At 43.3% G+C, this 17,228-nt stretch overlaps 1 protein-coding gene across 2 annotated transcripts in view; it reads right to left on the bottom strand.

The window, feature by feature from the left end:
• LOC134542248 (GTP cyclohydrolase 1) overlaps window positions 1–17,228 on the bottom strand; it is an 89,258-nt gene that overhangs the window by 30,253 nt on the left and 41,777 nt on the right. For both annotated transcript variants that reach the window (XM_063386350.1, XM_063386349.1), the window contains exon 2: window positions 9,495–9,704. In XM_063386350.1, the coding sequence (XP_063242420.1) occupies window positions 9,495–9,704 (210 nt within the window). The remainder of the gene's footprint in view (window positions 1–9,494; window positions 9,705–17,228) is intronic.

Genomic DNA, 17,228 nt, shown 5'->3' with positions numbered 1-17,228 from the left:
GGGGGGAGAGGGGGGCTGTTATGCAATCAGGAGTCAAGGCCAAACCACAAGAGGCGCGAGTCCTTCGGCGTCTCCGGCCGGCGAGAGGTCTGTGACTCCGGGACTTGCGAATCCCCTGCTGCTGCTGCTGCTGGTGCTGGTGGTGGTGGTAGTCGTCGACCCCGGAGGAAGTACTCGGAGAGAGAGAGAGCTTCGTTTGAATCAAGCAAATGTTTGTTGTTGTTTTTTTCGCATGGCGGACCAAATATTTATTTATTTCGTTAGCCTAACCAAATTTGGTGTGTAACAAAACTGATTTGTTATAGTTGATAAAAAAAATTTCCTACCACAAAATATTTATTTCAATCAACAGAATAAATTTATTTCGCCACAAACCAACAAATATTTGTTTGACGTGACAACGTCTAGTAAATCGATGAACGCCGGCTGCACGCACGAAAAAGGATGACTCATTGTTCCGTTACGCTCATTGTCCCGTTATGCTGTGTCCCATTATGCTCATTGGAACAACCATCGATTTGACTTTTTTCGAGACACTTTAAACTTGAAACACTCCCATTAGTTTCCTATTTTCCTATCATCGTCCCATCCTTAACAGAATAACACAGATTGGAAGAAGTTAAATAGCAAACATGTATAAAAGTTATAGTTAAAATAATCTCTTCGTTTAAGTAATAAACATATTTGAATTAATGAGTGCAAATAAAAGTAAATTTATCAATTAAATTGTAGATTTCATTTCACTCCTTCTTTGTATCCATACAAAATAGTGATAATTCAATAAAAATGATTCAATTTTATTCATAAAAGTATGCAATCATTTCATCAATGTTTTGTTATGACGTTGTCAGGTTAAACTATCGTCCGTAAACCGACTTTACAGACAACCAATTTTTTTTTGAGGCAAACAAACGTTTCCCTCGCACGACTGCCGCACAAGAACTATATTAACGGCGGACTAAACGTGAGAGTCTGTGATGTCCAGTGAATTTCAGTGTACGCATGACCTCAAGCCGAGATGCGCCCTTGGAGCACGAAGGTGAACGACAGTGGCGACGTCATTGGTGGTTTACACTGTACGTCTTGGAGGAACATCAATAACGGACAAAAAATTTCTATAAGAAAACACGCAGAAACATAGGAAAAATCAGTCGATGTCGAACAGACAGAGCAGAGAATTCCGTACAAGGAATAAGTCAGAAAAATACCACAGCATAGGCGAACATAGTAAGCTGCCAACGACGAGACATTTGCTACAATGACAGCAAATAAAGATAAAACCGCGACAAGCAGCCGAACCCAGCGATGATACTAAACAGTGTTCCAGTAAAACTGTATTGTTATGACAAACACGAGACCTCCTATCCTAATAGGCCTATGTATTTATATAAAATAAATGCAGAGCATGAAAAGAGATTGTACAGCCTTTGGAGTACACATATTGCCTTACACCAATAAGAGTTCAAAACCTTTCCAAGCGCCCGTACTTGCAGACAGAAGAAAAACATCGTGTATTATTGCAATATTGTAGTTTGCAACATATTGACGGGTGGAAGGTTGGGGGTTCAGTCCGTGGCAGCACTCATAGCAGACATTAAGGAGATAGAATCCTCAATTAGTTTGGCTTCTAATAGTTTGTGTTTTTACAAAAGTTTTAAAAAAATTCATAGTAAAACCACATTTTATTATTTTGAAAAGGCGTTTTCCTACTAACCAAGGTCTCGTTGAATGTTTTTTTTATGAACATAAATACATAGTTTTATACCAGTCTTATCATGTAGGTAATTAAAGCATGAAATTATGTATAATACAGTTTTGGATTAACAGTTAGTATCTTGCCGTCATAAAACTAATTTTAGTATATCATTCATGAAATAAATAAGGATATGTATTCCAAAACTATTAAAACCTAATTTTCAGGGTTTTGAGAAAGCATTTATATTTTTAATTTATGAATTATAAATAAAAAAGAGTTCTAAGATTAAGGCTACAAAAAAAGGTTAAGCCAAAACTGATACCACATGATTTCACGCTTTCAGTACATACTATGACAGACAAAATAAAATTGCCTTTAAATTCATGTAAACCATACAGTAAGAACTTGCTTAAGATATTTTTTGTAAAGAATTAATTATGGTTATATTTTGAATTTATTTAAACTCATGTGCAATAACACAAACTATTAGAAGCAAAATTATTTAGGATACTACCGGCTTAAAGCGTGCCGCCTGGACTTTTATGCCGCTCTTCACGCAAGTAAGCTGTGCGTGTTGTCGCGCACGCAGGGGCATCGGCAGACCGCTTACACGAACACAGCATTAGAGAAAATAACTCTGTAAAATAATGCAAACAAAATTATTATGCACTGTAGGTTGTTTCGATATATATTTTTGATAATATGTAGATGATACGAGGCCAATATGCGAATTGTTTCATGTTTTCATGAAGGCAATTGTTTTGTTCTGTGAATACGTCACACGTGTCCAAGAGAAAGATTATCATGAGCCTAATTACCCGTATCGATATGCTTGTCACGCGAGGCTGAAATAATTTGAAATGTAAACTTTCAATTACCCGTGACGGCAAACCGAGGAGTGAAAACACGAGTTGCCCTCTGATGTTATCTGAAGTAAGAAGGTTATTGCGCATTGCTACAGCGAGATAATCACGCTCCGTTAGCACGAATAATTGAAGTTTCGTTTCGTAACTGGAGCAGCACAAGATACGGTATAAGGTTGGACAATTATCCTACCATTCACCTAGAATATAGGTCTGTCGAAATTAAAAAAACACAGCTGGTATTTGGAACCTAGGAATATTTAGAAGATCTGAAAGTGGCCCACGTACAATGAGAAAAGAAATTAATAGATTTAAATTTATTTTGTGTCGAAACTCATAAAAGTGACACCAGCTTGTAAATAAATGTAGCCTTACAATTAAAATTCCGTATTAAAAACTGTTAAATTAAACGGCAACATACAAATATTTTACTTTAGAGTTATAATTGGAACAAATAAAACCTCTTCACCCAAATAAATAATTGCAGGCCACTATAAGATTCTTTTAATTTTAACAATCTAAGATATTATAGCAAAATATTTTTGTCAGTCATGTTTTGCTATTGTAACAAGCGGTTTAACCCGAATATTTTGAGACCTTTTAAAAACTACGTTCTATGTTTCACATTTTCAAAAGCATATCGTCTAACGTCACGAGTGTACTTGTTCGTACCTATTGAAACAAATGGCGTAAACAAATGTTTGTCTCAGGTTGTCGTGCGTGCACCATCGCCGCTGCGCCGCGCCGAATGCGAGGACTTGGCTGCGACGGGGTGCTGTCACAACTTAGAAGCACACAACTTAGAAACACACACGCTAGAATCTTCTGAGTTATGCCTGTTATAAGTTGTGTGTTTCTAAGTTATGATAGTTCTAAGTTATGTGGTTCGACGTTTCGTGTTTTTAAGTTACGTGTTTCTAAGTTATAACGGTTCTAAGTTGTGGTAGTTCTAAGTTATGACTTTCTGCGTTACGACGTTTCTAATTTGTGTGATTCTGTGTTGTGTGTTTCTAAGTTACGTGTTTCTGAGTTATGGTCGTTCTAACTTATGACAGTTCTAAGTTATGTGGAATTTTTCAAGATATCTCAATTATGACTGTTCTAAGTTGTGTGTTTTTAAGTTGTGTGTGGTTCCCGGCTGCGACTACCTGCGTCGCTCGAGGCACTTGTCACGAGGAAACCACCTCCAGAGGCTTTCGGAATGTTAAGAAAACTAGCTTCAAATTTGTCCTAGAAACTATTTTTAAAAAATTCAGCATAACCCAACCATCAGCCTGTCTCTTAATTTTACTCCCACATTTTAAAAGTATTCCTTTTCCCGTAAAGTTATATTTTAAAAAATTTCGTTTATTTTTTTCTTGCGATAATTTCAACAACGGCAAACGAGAGGGGGAAAACGAAAAGAAAGTTTGAAGGAAGATTACATCAATTCTTTCTTAAATATTTTTCATAAATATTGAACAGAAATGTTCAACAACTCCGATTATACAATTCATAAAAAAAACTGGTATCCTCAGTTATGAATAAAACATTACCAAAAGTATTACAAAATAGTATAACTAGATTCGTTAACTGGTATATTATAATATTCTGACCGGCTGTTTCTCGTCTGTTATACAGGGTAGCTGCTTGCTATCGTGAGAGTTCTGACTACCTGCAGACCACGGCTTAAGCGCTGGTAACTACAGCTCTTCAACTCAGACAGCTGCGCGCCTGTTCCAAGTTATGCGGTTCGGACTTATTGTTTAGTCTAGCTTTCTGAAGACAAAGTTGCTATGAATGCAGGTAGTGCAAGGTTTAATTCTGCAGCACAAGTTCATCTTTTCTGCTGTAATATGACGTAGTGCTACAATTTTGGAGAGCTCACTTGCACTGGACGATCATATTCTTACGACTTAACGTCGCGCTGCCCCTAAAACGACCTTGAGTTTTATAAGCCTTGTTTCCTCACATCCAGCTTCGTCCATTATTCATGATCTGACGTCACCTTTACTGTCGCTCCCAGCATAATTGGGAAAGAAACTGGTAGTATGAAACGAATGTAAAAAAATAAAGAGCTCCAATCAAAATGTATATGAACGTGGTCCGAGCTACGGAGAGAGGCTACGCAATGGGAAGACACCAGCCTCACATTCCATAGGGCCTTAGGAATAAACTATGTTGAGTTCAATTCTGCGCGTTCAAAAACAGGAGACGTTTGGAAAGGGCTTCACCAACAATGAATCAGCCAACTGTCTGACGGAACGTTTGCCGTCGCCAAGCCTTTGCGTCATTGCAATTTCAGCTCTCTGATCCATATTATGAATAAGTACTAGAACCCACTATCTAGAACGAGGACTCATGAGAAAAACATTTGAGCGGGCATTGATAACGACACCGTGACTAACTAGTACGACGAAAAGTCTTTAAACCTACATTACACGGCGTTTTAAGTTCACTCAGAGTCTGCTGTCACCGTCCGTTTTAGATTTCAGTACAGTGTTTCCTGTTTTCCAGCGGTTTACAGTTCACATTTCATAGGTACAGTTCAGTAATGATATTTTTGAAGGCCAACGGTCATCTGTATTTTACGACTTTAGTACTTTTGTACTCTACGTTGATTTTTTTTCTTTAGTATTGCGGTTAAAACTATACTGGTGTTCGACGATCCGGCAAGATCGTTAAAAAAAACCGGCATGTCGGTGGTCGCGAACATGCCGGACTACAGACCGTGTGCCCCCGCGAATGGCGGGCTGCTCGCGCAGTGAAAGTAGGCCGCCAGTGGGGGGACAGCCCGGCGCGGTTCAAGGTCGCCGGTGACCTTGGGCTCCCAGGGCCGCGCCCTTCGCCGCTGTCCGGGCCCACGAGGCGCCCTTCGCCCCGGCCGGCGGCTGTCGCCCTCGACTACCGGCAGGAGAAGTCGGCGAGAGGCTTATCGGCCGAGTAGACCGAGTAGACCGAGTAGACCGAGTAGACGCCGGCGACAGGGCCGCGCCTCTCACGAGCAGGCCACGCCACACCCAGGGTGTCCACAAGGAAAAAATATTTCCTACCAACTTAGACGAGAAAAAAGTACTAGATTTAAAAAAAAAAGTACTAAATTATAATTAGTTATGGTTTTAACAATTTAGGAAGTTATTATGACATTGCAATGCTCGAACTTAAATATCACACCACACACACATACATTCCATAGTTTTAAAAAATAATTACGCTTAATAACAAAACATATTGGAGTTACTGTAATGTTATTATATTAAAGAAAAAAAGTACTAGATCTGAGCGTAAATGTACTAGACCACTAAAAAAAATTTATAAAAGTACTAGATCTAGTGGGAAAGTACTATCTGTGGACACCCTGGCGAGGACTCGTAGGTGGACCTTCGAACTCGAGCTGGTCATTCTGACGTCATGAGTAACTACTCCCGCGCGCTGACTCACGGTCCCCGCTCTGATTCCTTGTCGCCCCAACTACGTGTTGCATCACTCTTCTACACTCAACATCCATGCTAGCAACCTTTCTTTAGATCCCCAAGTGTTTGTTTTTCACAAACTGACAATAAAAATAATTAAATTTACTAACCAGTAATTAGAATTTAATAAAACGTTTCAACGAACATTTCCCAAGCTCATTATTCTCGACAACAAAAAATTCCAACCTATTCTAGGGTCAGCGCTACTAGTCCCATAGAGGCGCGCTACCGACGTGAAGACGCCAGTTCTGTGCCCGGCGCGGCGCCTAGAGGCTGTGAGGCGTGAGATGCGCGGGCCAGTGTCTACCTTAGCGCCCCGGCGCTCTGAGCTCGTGCGTCCGACCAGGCAACCACCTTTAAACAGATTTGTAAATTTGGAATTTTTTTTTTCGCCAGTTGAAAACGTGGCGGACGTTGCCGAAAGCTGGTTCTCCTCTCCCCCCCGTCGCTGCTCCCTCTCTATTTCCACTGCTCACCCCTTGGTTGTGGCTTCGACGTCGACAAGAACAGGCTCTGTCTCACACACCAAGCTCTTTTTTCTTTTAATTTCTTCGTTATTACTTTTATTTAAAGACTTGTTCCAAATTTTCAACTCGATACCTTCCTTCCAACAGGTATTCACTTAGTGTAGTATCATGGGTACAAAACCAAATCCCTCAAATGACAACAGTTACGAAGACTTGCGCGCATTTTTTACACCCATGATAATACACGAAGTGAATATCTGTTGGAAACTGTTCTGGTAGAACAACAAATGTAAGGGAGACACGGTGTTAAAAGTATTAGAAATAGCCTATAAATAAAAGTAATGGCAAAAAACAACGTGTTAAGCCCGAGCCTTAATCTCTGATCCATTCTTCCGTGCACTCATCGTCACCCTCGCTGTTCATCACGGGGAGCTCTCAGCCAACCAGCCACTTGTACGCGGGCGTATTTCCCGCCCGAGCGCTGCTAGGGATGAGCCTGTGGTTCAGGGGGAGGGGGAGTTGGTTCCGCCGCCCGCCGCGGCTGGGATCGATACGGCGGGCGCGCGTGTCGCGCGGTTGCCATGGCGACCGCGGAGGCGCGGCCGGCACCGCCGCAACAGGTGACGGCGTCTCGCTCTTCTCAGGACTGCGTCACTCCCGTTTCAGGTGATGATTTTATATTTATATTCATCACTGATCATCTTTTAGACTTTTCCAGTTGTTTAACTTTCACGAAATGAAAAAATACAATACAGGTCATACTTTTTGCATAATTAGCTGCCAAAGTTACATTTTTAACGTTTTTTGGGCTGTACAAATAAGGAGAATTTAATTTAATTGCAGAACTGATACTTGTTAGGTTTAACTGAAATGCCACTGGCTACTTCGTGATATGGTTTGCATTTCTATCACAAAATATCATTTCATGTTTCTTGGCTGTCAAAATCGTAACAAATTTGAGAATTTTGAAATGCCAGGTAACATTAATAAATATTTTCTGAAAGATATTCAAACCATTTCTCGAAGTAGCCAGTGGCATTGCAGTTAAACATAAAAAGTTTCAGTTCTGAAATAAATTTAATTCTCCTTATTTGTACAACCAAAAAAAAACGTTAAAAATGTAACTTTTGCAGCTAATTATGCAAAAAGTATGCGCTGTATGTATTTTTCAATTGGTGAAAGTTAAACAATTGAAAAAGTCTACAAGTTTATCTGTAATTACTGTAAATATAAAATCTAGACCTGAAATGGGAGGCACCCCCTTAAGGGGCCTTATTATAGCGCGCCGGGCTACCGGCCACGCGCTGCAGCTAGTGGGTGGGCGGAGCGAAATATCTGAGCTCCTTTAGGGGGAGGCTGCATGGAAGGGTTGGAGTCCAATCACTGCGTTGTCTGCGAACAAGGTCTCGGCAAGGCGGGGGACTGCCTGCCGATACGTACACACCAACAGGATCAGATTCTCGCATCGCCTTGCTTGCTTTCAGACAGTGTTTATTAACTTGGAAAATAAGATTAGTTTTGTGCTCCAGACTATATCCATGAATTGCAGACAACTTTAATTCGTGTTTAAAAGAATTATTTAAATTCACATACTACATAATTTTTTACAAAAAATTATGAGGTGGGTAAAGGACTAGAGCCACTCCCAAGGCACATATTAATTTAAATTTTGGGAAGGTATATTTACGTTTTCTTAATTGCTTGAATTCATTTGTTAAACTTTTGTCCCTTCAATAGTTCTAAGAAAGTTCTCAAGTTTAATATTGGGGTACATAAATACTAGCTATTTTGTGAACATCCCAAAGCCAATTTCTGGCTCATTTAATGTATTATTCTGCAACTGCGTCCTTCCTTGTGCGATAGCTACAGGCCTGGAAATTTCGCGGTTTTATTTTAGTGTCAGGATAAAATTCACAGTCTTATTTATACTCTACCCTCATTGGCTGATTTATTTCGAGAGGGTCGATGTGGTACGGTTTCTACCGCCATGGCGCACAGTCGTATAAGGGAGTGGTCTATAGTTAGAGACCGGAAATATTCGCGGTTGAATTGCTAGAATTCAAATGTGTTTAACATTTTGCTGCTTCAGTGATTGGACCACAGGTTGTCTGAAGGAATCAGAGCCAATGAATAATCCTCAACGAAAGAAGTATCGAATCAAAAGCATTCTAGTTAATAGTTGTCACGAGTCAGTAGCCAATGAGCAGATGTAATTTGTCGAGTGCATAGAGGATCTTGGAGTCTATTCTGTAGGTCACTGAATTAGCGAATTTTTCCAGTCCCTATCTATAGCGAACCAACCATCAAGGCAATGAGGAAAAAAAATTTACAAATGTTTGCAGTCTACCTTGAGACCAAAATAATCTGTCAAATTTGCTGGTCTCGCAGTGACAGCTGGGGGAAATGAGTGCCACCGGTACTTTGAGACGCGCACTACAGGCGTGCAGGAAAGTAAGGGAATGAGAGAAACCGGAGAAATTAGCGGGTGCATTTAGAGATATGGTACAGTTGAAACAACGATACTGCTGTGCTGCTCAATACGGAGGACTGTTGGCCTCAACCAGGGCCGGCGCGTCCGTACAGGCGAACCATGCAACCGCCTAGGGCGCCAAGTAGCTGGGGGCGACGCAGCACGACACACAACAGCTCATATCATATGTTTAACGATTATTGAAACTAGATGAAAATGGATTTTTGTAACAGTTTGGAATGTTTATATTGATATAAGTAATTATTTAAAGTCCACGGTGACCTGTTTATGATTTGTAATAAGTAAAAAATAAAAAAAAAATAAAGCCTGCTTACATTTTTTTGTTGACAAAATATTAGGCTTACGTGATGTATTTTGAGGCAAGGACAATTTTTTTTGGGGTGTTCCTTCGGGGGGGGGGAGGGGGGGCATTAAGGTTTTTCGCCTAGGGCGCCAATTGACCTTGCACCGGCCCTGGCCTCGACCAGAGAAGTAAAGAACCTGAGAGTGAAGAGGAGGAGCGCGCGGGGAGTGGAGGCGACCCACCTTCCAGGCTCTGGTCGTAGCCCTTGGTGAAGAAGAGCATGGCCTTGGCGGCTCGCTCCGGGGTCTTGAGCAGGCCCTGGCGGTCCGGGTTCTCGCCCAGCGAGGACAGCAGCAGGCGGTAGGAGCGCGACATGTCGGGCAACAGCGCCTCTCGCGTGGGCGGCCGGTGGTCCAGCTCCAGGTCGTGGTGGAACACGCACTTCTCGTGGCCTGCAACAGTCGACCACCCCCGGCGGTCACTCCCCGCGCTCGCACTTGCCGACACCACAACACACACATTCTACAACTCATGGCCCGCACTTGCCGATACCACAACAAGCACATTCTACAACTCATGGCCACGCACTTGCCGATACCACAACACACACATTCTACAACTCGTGGCCACGCACTTGCCGACACCACAACACAAACATTCTACAACTCATGGCCACGCACTTGCCAGTACCACAACAAGCACACATTCTACAAGCCATGGCCACGCACTTGCCGACACCACAGCAAGCACATTCCACAACTCATGGCCACGCACTTGCCGATACCACAGCAAGCACACATTCTACAAGCCATGGCCACGCACTTGCCGACACCACAGCAAGCACACATTCTACAAGCCATGGCCACGCACTTGCCGACACCACTGCAAGCACATTCTACAACTCATGGCCACGCACTTGCCGATACCACAGCAAGCACACATTCTACAAGCCATGGCCACGCACTTGCCGACACCACAGCAAGCACACATTCTACAAGCCATGGCCACGCACTTGCCGACACCACAGCAAGCACACATTCTACAACTCATGGCCACGCACTTGCCGATACCACAGCAAGCACACATTCTACAAGCCATGGCCACGCACTTGCCGACACCACAGCAAGCACACATTCTACAAGCCATGGCCACGCACTTGCCGACACCACTGCAAGCACATTCTACAACTCATGGTCACGCACTTGCCAATACCACAGTAAACACATTCTACAACTCATGCCTGTGGTTATGTCTGCATACATGAAAAAATGTTTTTCGAGATAATACCGAGTTTTTTTAAAACTAAAATTGGCGCATTTTTATATTTTAATTGGCGTTTCATACAAATGTAATTTTTTTTTAAAAACTATATAAAATATAATCGACTGTTCAATAATTTGACTTTACTTTGTTGCATCGTGTTTATTACATATGTGCGCAGTTAATTCTGCGTATATTCTTTTTCGTCTGTATTTACTGTTGTTTTCTCGTCGGCACCCCATTGTGTTCGTCTGTACTGCAATATCTTCTCCACTTAATTCCAGTGTTGTCTATGCTGTGTTGGCATTAAGCTGCATTTGGTTTGTTCTCTGTTTTTTTGCGTATTTATCGTTGTTCACCCTAGACTTTTTCCATGGTATTAGGAAAAGTCAGGTGACGGCATGCTGTGACGTAGCTGAAGTCACTTCTTAACCTCGCCATCGCGATACGGTCCCGCCTAAAACACTGCGGGAATGGTGCTTGATAACGTCTGACTACGGTTAGTAAGTACCTATGCATTAGAATCTACGTCGTTAAAAACGTCATTTAAACATGTGTCCACGCTACACTTCAGCCAATGTTTTGGCGTCTAACCAACATGGCGCAAGAATTAGCTGAAGGTGGAAAAAACGGTTTCACGCAGATACCATGTATTCATGCAGACGTGGCGACTCCCTAAATTTCTATGGCATACATCGTAAGCCAGCAATGGCGATCGTCCCTACAATTGTTCTAAATCAATCTTCTCCCCTGAAAGAACCGTTAAAAGAAGGAAATTAATTTACACAATACAATCATGAACTCATGACATGGACACTCTAATTGCCGAGACCGAGACCTAGATTTTTTTTTTTTTAAATAGTTACGGGCCCACCCAACAGATAGCGCCACGTGTCGCCAGGTTCCACTGTACGAGTCGGGAAGCCTTCTTTTCACAGACGAGAGAACCACACCCGAAGTTCCCCGAAGTTCATGCTCGCTTTTTTCTTTACATGATTTCACAGTATCTTTAATGTAGCTATCCTAACCAAATCACCCCGTCCACAATGTTGTAAAGTTTTTATAATGTAGCTAACCTAACCTAATTGACCATTAGTTATCATGAGTTACAATGAACCAAAAAAAAACAACCCGAAGATGCACGATCGGAGGTTTGGCTCTCTCGTCTGTGAAAAGAAGGCTTCCCGTACGAGTCGCGCGTCTTGTCCCACGGGCACCACGCGCGCTCCCCGCGGGGGGAAGTGGAACTAGCGCAGCCGGCGCTGGCAGGCGGACGTGCCACGTGACGTAAGCCGCGCCACGACCGCAGGTTGGGTAACTCCGTCGCTGCAGTTGCACGGGCGAGCCCCTGGCAGCCGTCCGACGAGAGACATTCTAGCAGTCGCGTCTGTCTGATGCGGCCGGCCGCCACGATGCATCTGGTTCACTTTATCACTTATAGAGGGCTTGCTTAGCTTCTCAAGCGAGATTCATAGCTACGAAACAGAGATTAAATGAAATGCATGTTAATGGAATTTCGATCAATTTCTTGAAATTTTGTTCTATACATTTGGGCCATTCATGCCTTAACACTTTTGCGATTATTATTTAAGGCACCGTGTTTCTTATCGGCGAAGATTGCTCATGAATAGAGACCGTAGAAATTCGCGGATTCATTTCACGATAGGCTAGAATTCAAATAGTTATACCTCATTGCTGCCTCTGCTATTGGCTCACAACTCACCTGGATGACTCTGGGCCAATGAGAAAAACTCAACTAAAGCAGCATCGAATCACAGACCTATACGTTGGGACGTCTCACAAGACAGCAGCCAATGAGTGGGTGACATTTGAATGAGCGTACGTAGAGCTATGGAGTTCATGCTAGAGGTCATTGAATCCGCGAATTTTTCCGGTCCCTACTCATGACGTCAGATGCAGATGATCCTGACTGGCCTGTCTGACCTTCAGGTTCGCCAGGCTCCGCGCAGCTGTGCCATCAGCGCCTGACGTCGTGTGTCGCGTGGACCTATCAAGTGCCGTGTATGCGTCTGACACGGCGGACAGAAGTGGCAGACCCTGAGAGCGCGCGGACTGACAGCTGAGCTTTGTCCGACCGCGAACAGGGACGTACGCAGGGAAACCTATTATTCCCACCAACAAATGGAAAGTACTGTATTTGAAAGCAAACAGCGGAGACGTGGTTCTGTGCCCCTCTCTTCACCCTCCCGAAACCGAAATGAAATTCTACGTACGCTCTTGATTGTATCTATCTGCTGGTGTGAACGAACTATACCTACAAGTGTTGCGTTGTTTGAACGATTCTTGCAACGTGGAAGACTGATTCATCGTAGACTTTTGAAAATATGCCACTGCTGATTTACGCTGGTTGTCATAGGAAAATTTTATTTCAGCAATGAACAACACAGAACACACGAAAAGCAAGCCAACATTAGTCGGATGCCCTATGTTACAAGCTTAGACAACACGGAAAATTTCGTGGAATTAAGTCAGAACATTTCGACAGCACAGACGAGCACGCAGTGGGCTGACAACGAGACCGTTGCGACCATACAGCTTATGCATTTGTACTTTTCTTCTAATAATATTTAAGTTTGTTATAAATGTGTTTTTAGCCTTTTAAAATCTATAAATAAATATTTTTTTCCCCCAATGTGTATATGGATGATTAGAGCCACGGAAATTTCGCGGATTCATTTAGTCGCAAGCTAGAATGCAAACCTCCACACTGTCGCACTGTGTTCATGATTGGACCGCAGTTATCCGGACACGCCCCTCTACGACCGTGAGCCAATGATGCCCAGCTGGGAGAGAAGTAAGCGAATCAGGTAGTGCCAAATAACAAGGATAAAAATGTTCTCGCTAAGAAATCAACCAATGGGGAAAGTAAACATGGGTCGAGCACACCTGTGACTTTGAATTCTATCCTGAGGCCAGGGGAATCCGCGAAATTTCCCGGGACTCTATTTATCATGTTGGCACTAACAAAGGCCAGGCCAGGGACCGCGGGGAAGGGGCTACGGCGGCGCTAAGCCCCGCGCGCCAGCTGTCTCGTAATGACTGTCCGCTGCGCCGCAGAGACTGTCTGTCTCTCGAGGCCACGCGCTCCGCACATTCTCTCCGCGGTCCGCAAGGCTACCGCCGACACTGGCACACGGCAGCTTGCTAACTTGCACCGTTACACGTCTTTGCTAACAGCACGGGCGTAGATCCCGACCCCATCTCCCCCTCTCCACCTTCTTGCTGAAACTAAGCAACCCCTCACTGTCGCGGTACACACCTGCGCTTGCAAAGCGGGGTTGATAAACGTAAACGTAAAACTATGTTTAATTAGAAAACTTTTGTGTGTGTGTGTGTATATATATATATATATATATATATATATATATATTCTGCTGATTGCAAGAAATAGGCCGAAATACGGGAATGATAAGACATACAAGCACCCTATCCAGAGATGGTTTGTTGATTGTTTAAAACCCATGCGAAAAACTCTCGGTCTAACCAAACCCCCCCCCCCCTCTAAACACAATTCCGAATATTTATTTAATGTTGAATGAGATCACCGAAAGCAGTTCATTTTATTTTGTACGTATTAAAAATGAAGGTTAGTTTAGTAAACAATAGTTAGTTTTTACAAATTGGGGTAGCATCGAGTGATCAACGAATTGGCAAGTCACTATACGGACGTCACGCGGTGAAATACCTACCACATCTTAGCCTAAAATAGTTAAAAGGACTGGGGTGATTATAAATACGGTTGGTAAAGTATATGTAATATCAATCAAATTTTAAATACTATAAATACTCAGTATTCAATATTAATACAAGCATGTACTATATATTTTATAATTTAGTAAAATGATAGAGATAAATTTTAATTAATAATGAAAATCAATACATACGCTAAATGTTTATTCTAATTTATTAATTAAATATTTTAATAAATAATAATGTAATAATATATAATACAGATAAATTATACATAAGGGAACATAATCTCACTTGTATAAATACGCTTGAAAAAGTTTATAAACCCAATTTCTATCACTAATATTCACAATAAATGTTTTATTATGTGGACCATTATTCAATAAAAATCACTAAAGTATATGATTTAAAAGCACATAGATATATATTTTTAATTATTTAAAGCTTTTTTTTTTATCTTGTCAATTTTTTGTTGCATGCTGCACGCGCATCGTAAAAAATTCACTCATAATATTTTTTCCTAACGGCCCTAAAAAGGTATAACTTGGAAAATCAACAAGGTGTGTTGAAGCGAGACTCTAGGCATATCACGAGTGTTAACTACGTGAATCCCGGCGTGTTCATATGTGCCTCGGGAGAGGTGACCGTGTGCATATGTGCCTCGGGAGAGGTGACCGTGTGCATATGTGCCTCGGGAGAGGTGACCGTGTGCATATGTGCCTCGGGAGAGGTGACCGTGTGCATATGTTCCTCGGGAGAGGTGACCGTGTGCATATGTGCCTCGGGAGAGGTGACCGTGTGCATATGTTCCTCGGGAGAGGTGACCGTGTGCATATGTGCCTCGGGAGAGGTGACCGTGTGCATATGTGCCTCGGGAGAGGTGACCGTGTGCATATGTGCCTCGGGAGAGGTGACCGTGTGCATATGTGGCTCGGGAGAGGTGACCGTGTGCATATGTTCCTCGGGAGAGGTGACCGTGTGCATATGTGCCTCGGGAGAGGTGACCGTGTGCATATGTGCCTCGGGAGAGGTGACCGTGTGCATATGTGCCTCGGGAGAGGTGACCGTGTGCATATGTGCCTCGGGAGAGGTGACCGTGTGCATATGTGCCTCGGGAGAGGTGACCGTGTGCATATGTGCCTCGGGAGAGGTGACCGTGTGCATATGTGCCTCGGGAGAGGTGACCGTGTGCATATGTGCCTCGGGAGAGGTGACCGTGTGCATATGTGCCTCGGGAGAGGTGACCGTGTGCATATGTGGCTCGGGAGAGGTGACCGTGTGCATATGTGCCTCGGGAGAGGTGACCGTGTGCATATGTGCCTCGGGAGAGGTGACCGTGTGCATATGTGCCTCGGGAGAGGTGACCGTGTGCATATCATCCTCGGGAGAGGTGACCGTGTGCATATGTGCCTCGGGAGAGGTGACCGTGTGCATATGTGCCTCGGGAGAGGTGACCGTGTGCATATGTGCCTCGGGAGAGGTGACCGTGTGCATATGTGCCTCGGGAGAGGTGACCGTGTGCATATGTGCCTCGGGAGAGGTGACCGTGTGCATATGTGCCTCGGGAGAGGTGACCGTGTGCATATCATCCTCGGGAGAGGTGACCGTGTGCATATGTGCCTCGGGAGAGGTGACCGTGTGCATATGTGCCTCGGGAGAGGTGACCGTGTGCATATCATCCTCGGGAGAGGTGACCGTGTGCATATGTGCCTCGGGAGAGGTGACCGTGTGCATATGTGCCTCGGGAGAGGTGACCGTGTGCATATGTTCCTCGGGAGAGGTGACCGTGTGCATATCATCCTCGGGAGAGGTGACCGTGTGCATATGTGCCTCGGGAGAGGTGACCGTGTGCATATGTTCCTCGGGAGAGGTGACCGTGTGCATATCATCCTCGGGAGAGGTGACCGTGTGCATATGTGCCTCGGGAGAGGTGACCGTGTGCATATGTGCCTCGGGAGAGGTGACCGTGTGCATATGTGCCTCGGGAGAGGTGACCGTGTGCATATGTGCCTCGGGAGAGGTGACCGTGTGCATATGTTCCTCGGGAGAGGTGACCGTGTGCATATCATCCTCGGGAGAGGTGACCGTGTGCATATGTGCCTCGGGAGAGGTGACCCAGCTCGTGCGGCCTCCCTGGCCGCGGCGTGGCGACACGTCACCCGCCAGGCGGCTGCGAACAACGGTTCCTTTCACCGCGCGCCGCCGAGACACAGGCCTCCACCGCCGACAAGCCCTAGGTGCGCGCGGGCTGGCGCTCAGCGGGAACTTTTCAACCTGCCCGTCTGGTCCCAGAATAATACTGCGCATTTACTACAATTATTAACAAAAGAAAACAACTAATAGCGACAGACAAGATTTTATAGTTTTATTATTTGTACAAATTTCATTTTTAATACAGAGATTTTCAGTTTTTATGGTTTTCGTTTTTATTTAAGTTACTTTGTAATACTTACTCCACCAAAATAATTAATACTTAACTCCACCGAAATAATGATAAAACTCATATGCTGCATTTTTACAATAAAGTAATTTTTTTCTCAAACAGATACATTCAGAACAATCAATAATAAATTAACGAGCATTTGTGGTTTAAAAGTGATTCAATAAGAGATGCATAATGAAACAAATCATACTAATTTTTTCTGATCTATGCACTTGGGTTCTTAATTCCATGATATAACTTGCATTTTGGGTTTTGTATGGTGTACTAACTTGTATTTGGGTGTTATGCGGTGTTTTTCCATGCTTTCAGGTGTTATTTCGGTTTTACCGCAATTCACCATACAATTTTGTCCTTACTAATAGCTAATACTCATAACAAAACGTTAAGATGTTCTTTTAAGTTGTAGAAAATGCCATGAAAATCTTTTTTAATTTGAACTGAAGTTTGCCTTAATTTTGAAACGTATTTTCCTCCTGCTATAAAAAATGGCCCGAAAAAAATCAATTAAAATCAGCTTTTGATTTAAGTTTGATTTGTCACTTTCATACTCAGTCTTAGAGGG

This window comes from Bacillus rossius (genome assembly GCF_032445375.1).
Source record: "Bacillus rossius redtenbacheri isolate Brsri chromosome 4 unlocalized genomic scaffold, Brsri_v3 Brsri_v3_scf4_2, whole genome shotgun sequence".
NCBI classification, from domain to species: domain Eukaryota; kingdom Metazoa; phylum Arthropoda; class Insecta; order Phasmatodea; family Bacillidae; genus Bacillus; species Bacillus rossius.
The sequence above is the reverse complement of the archived record's forward strand: the minus strand, read 5'-3'. Positions and strand labels throughout refer to the sequence as shown.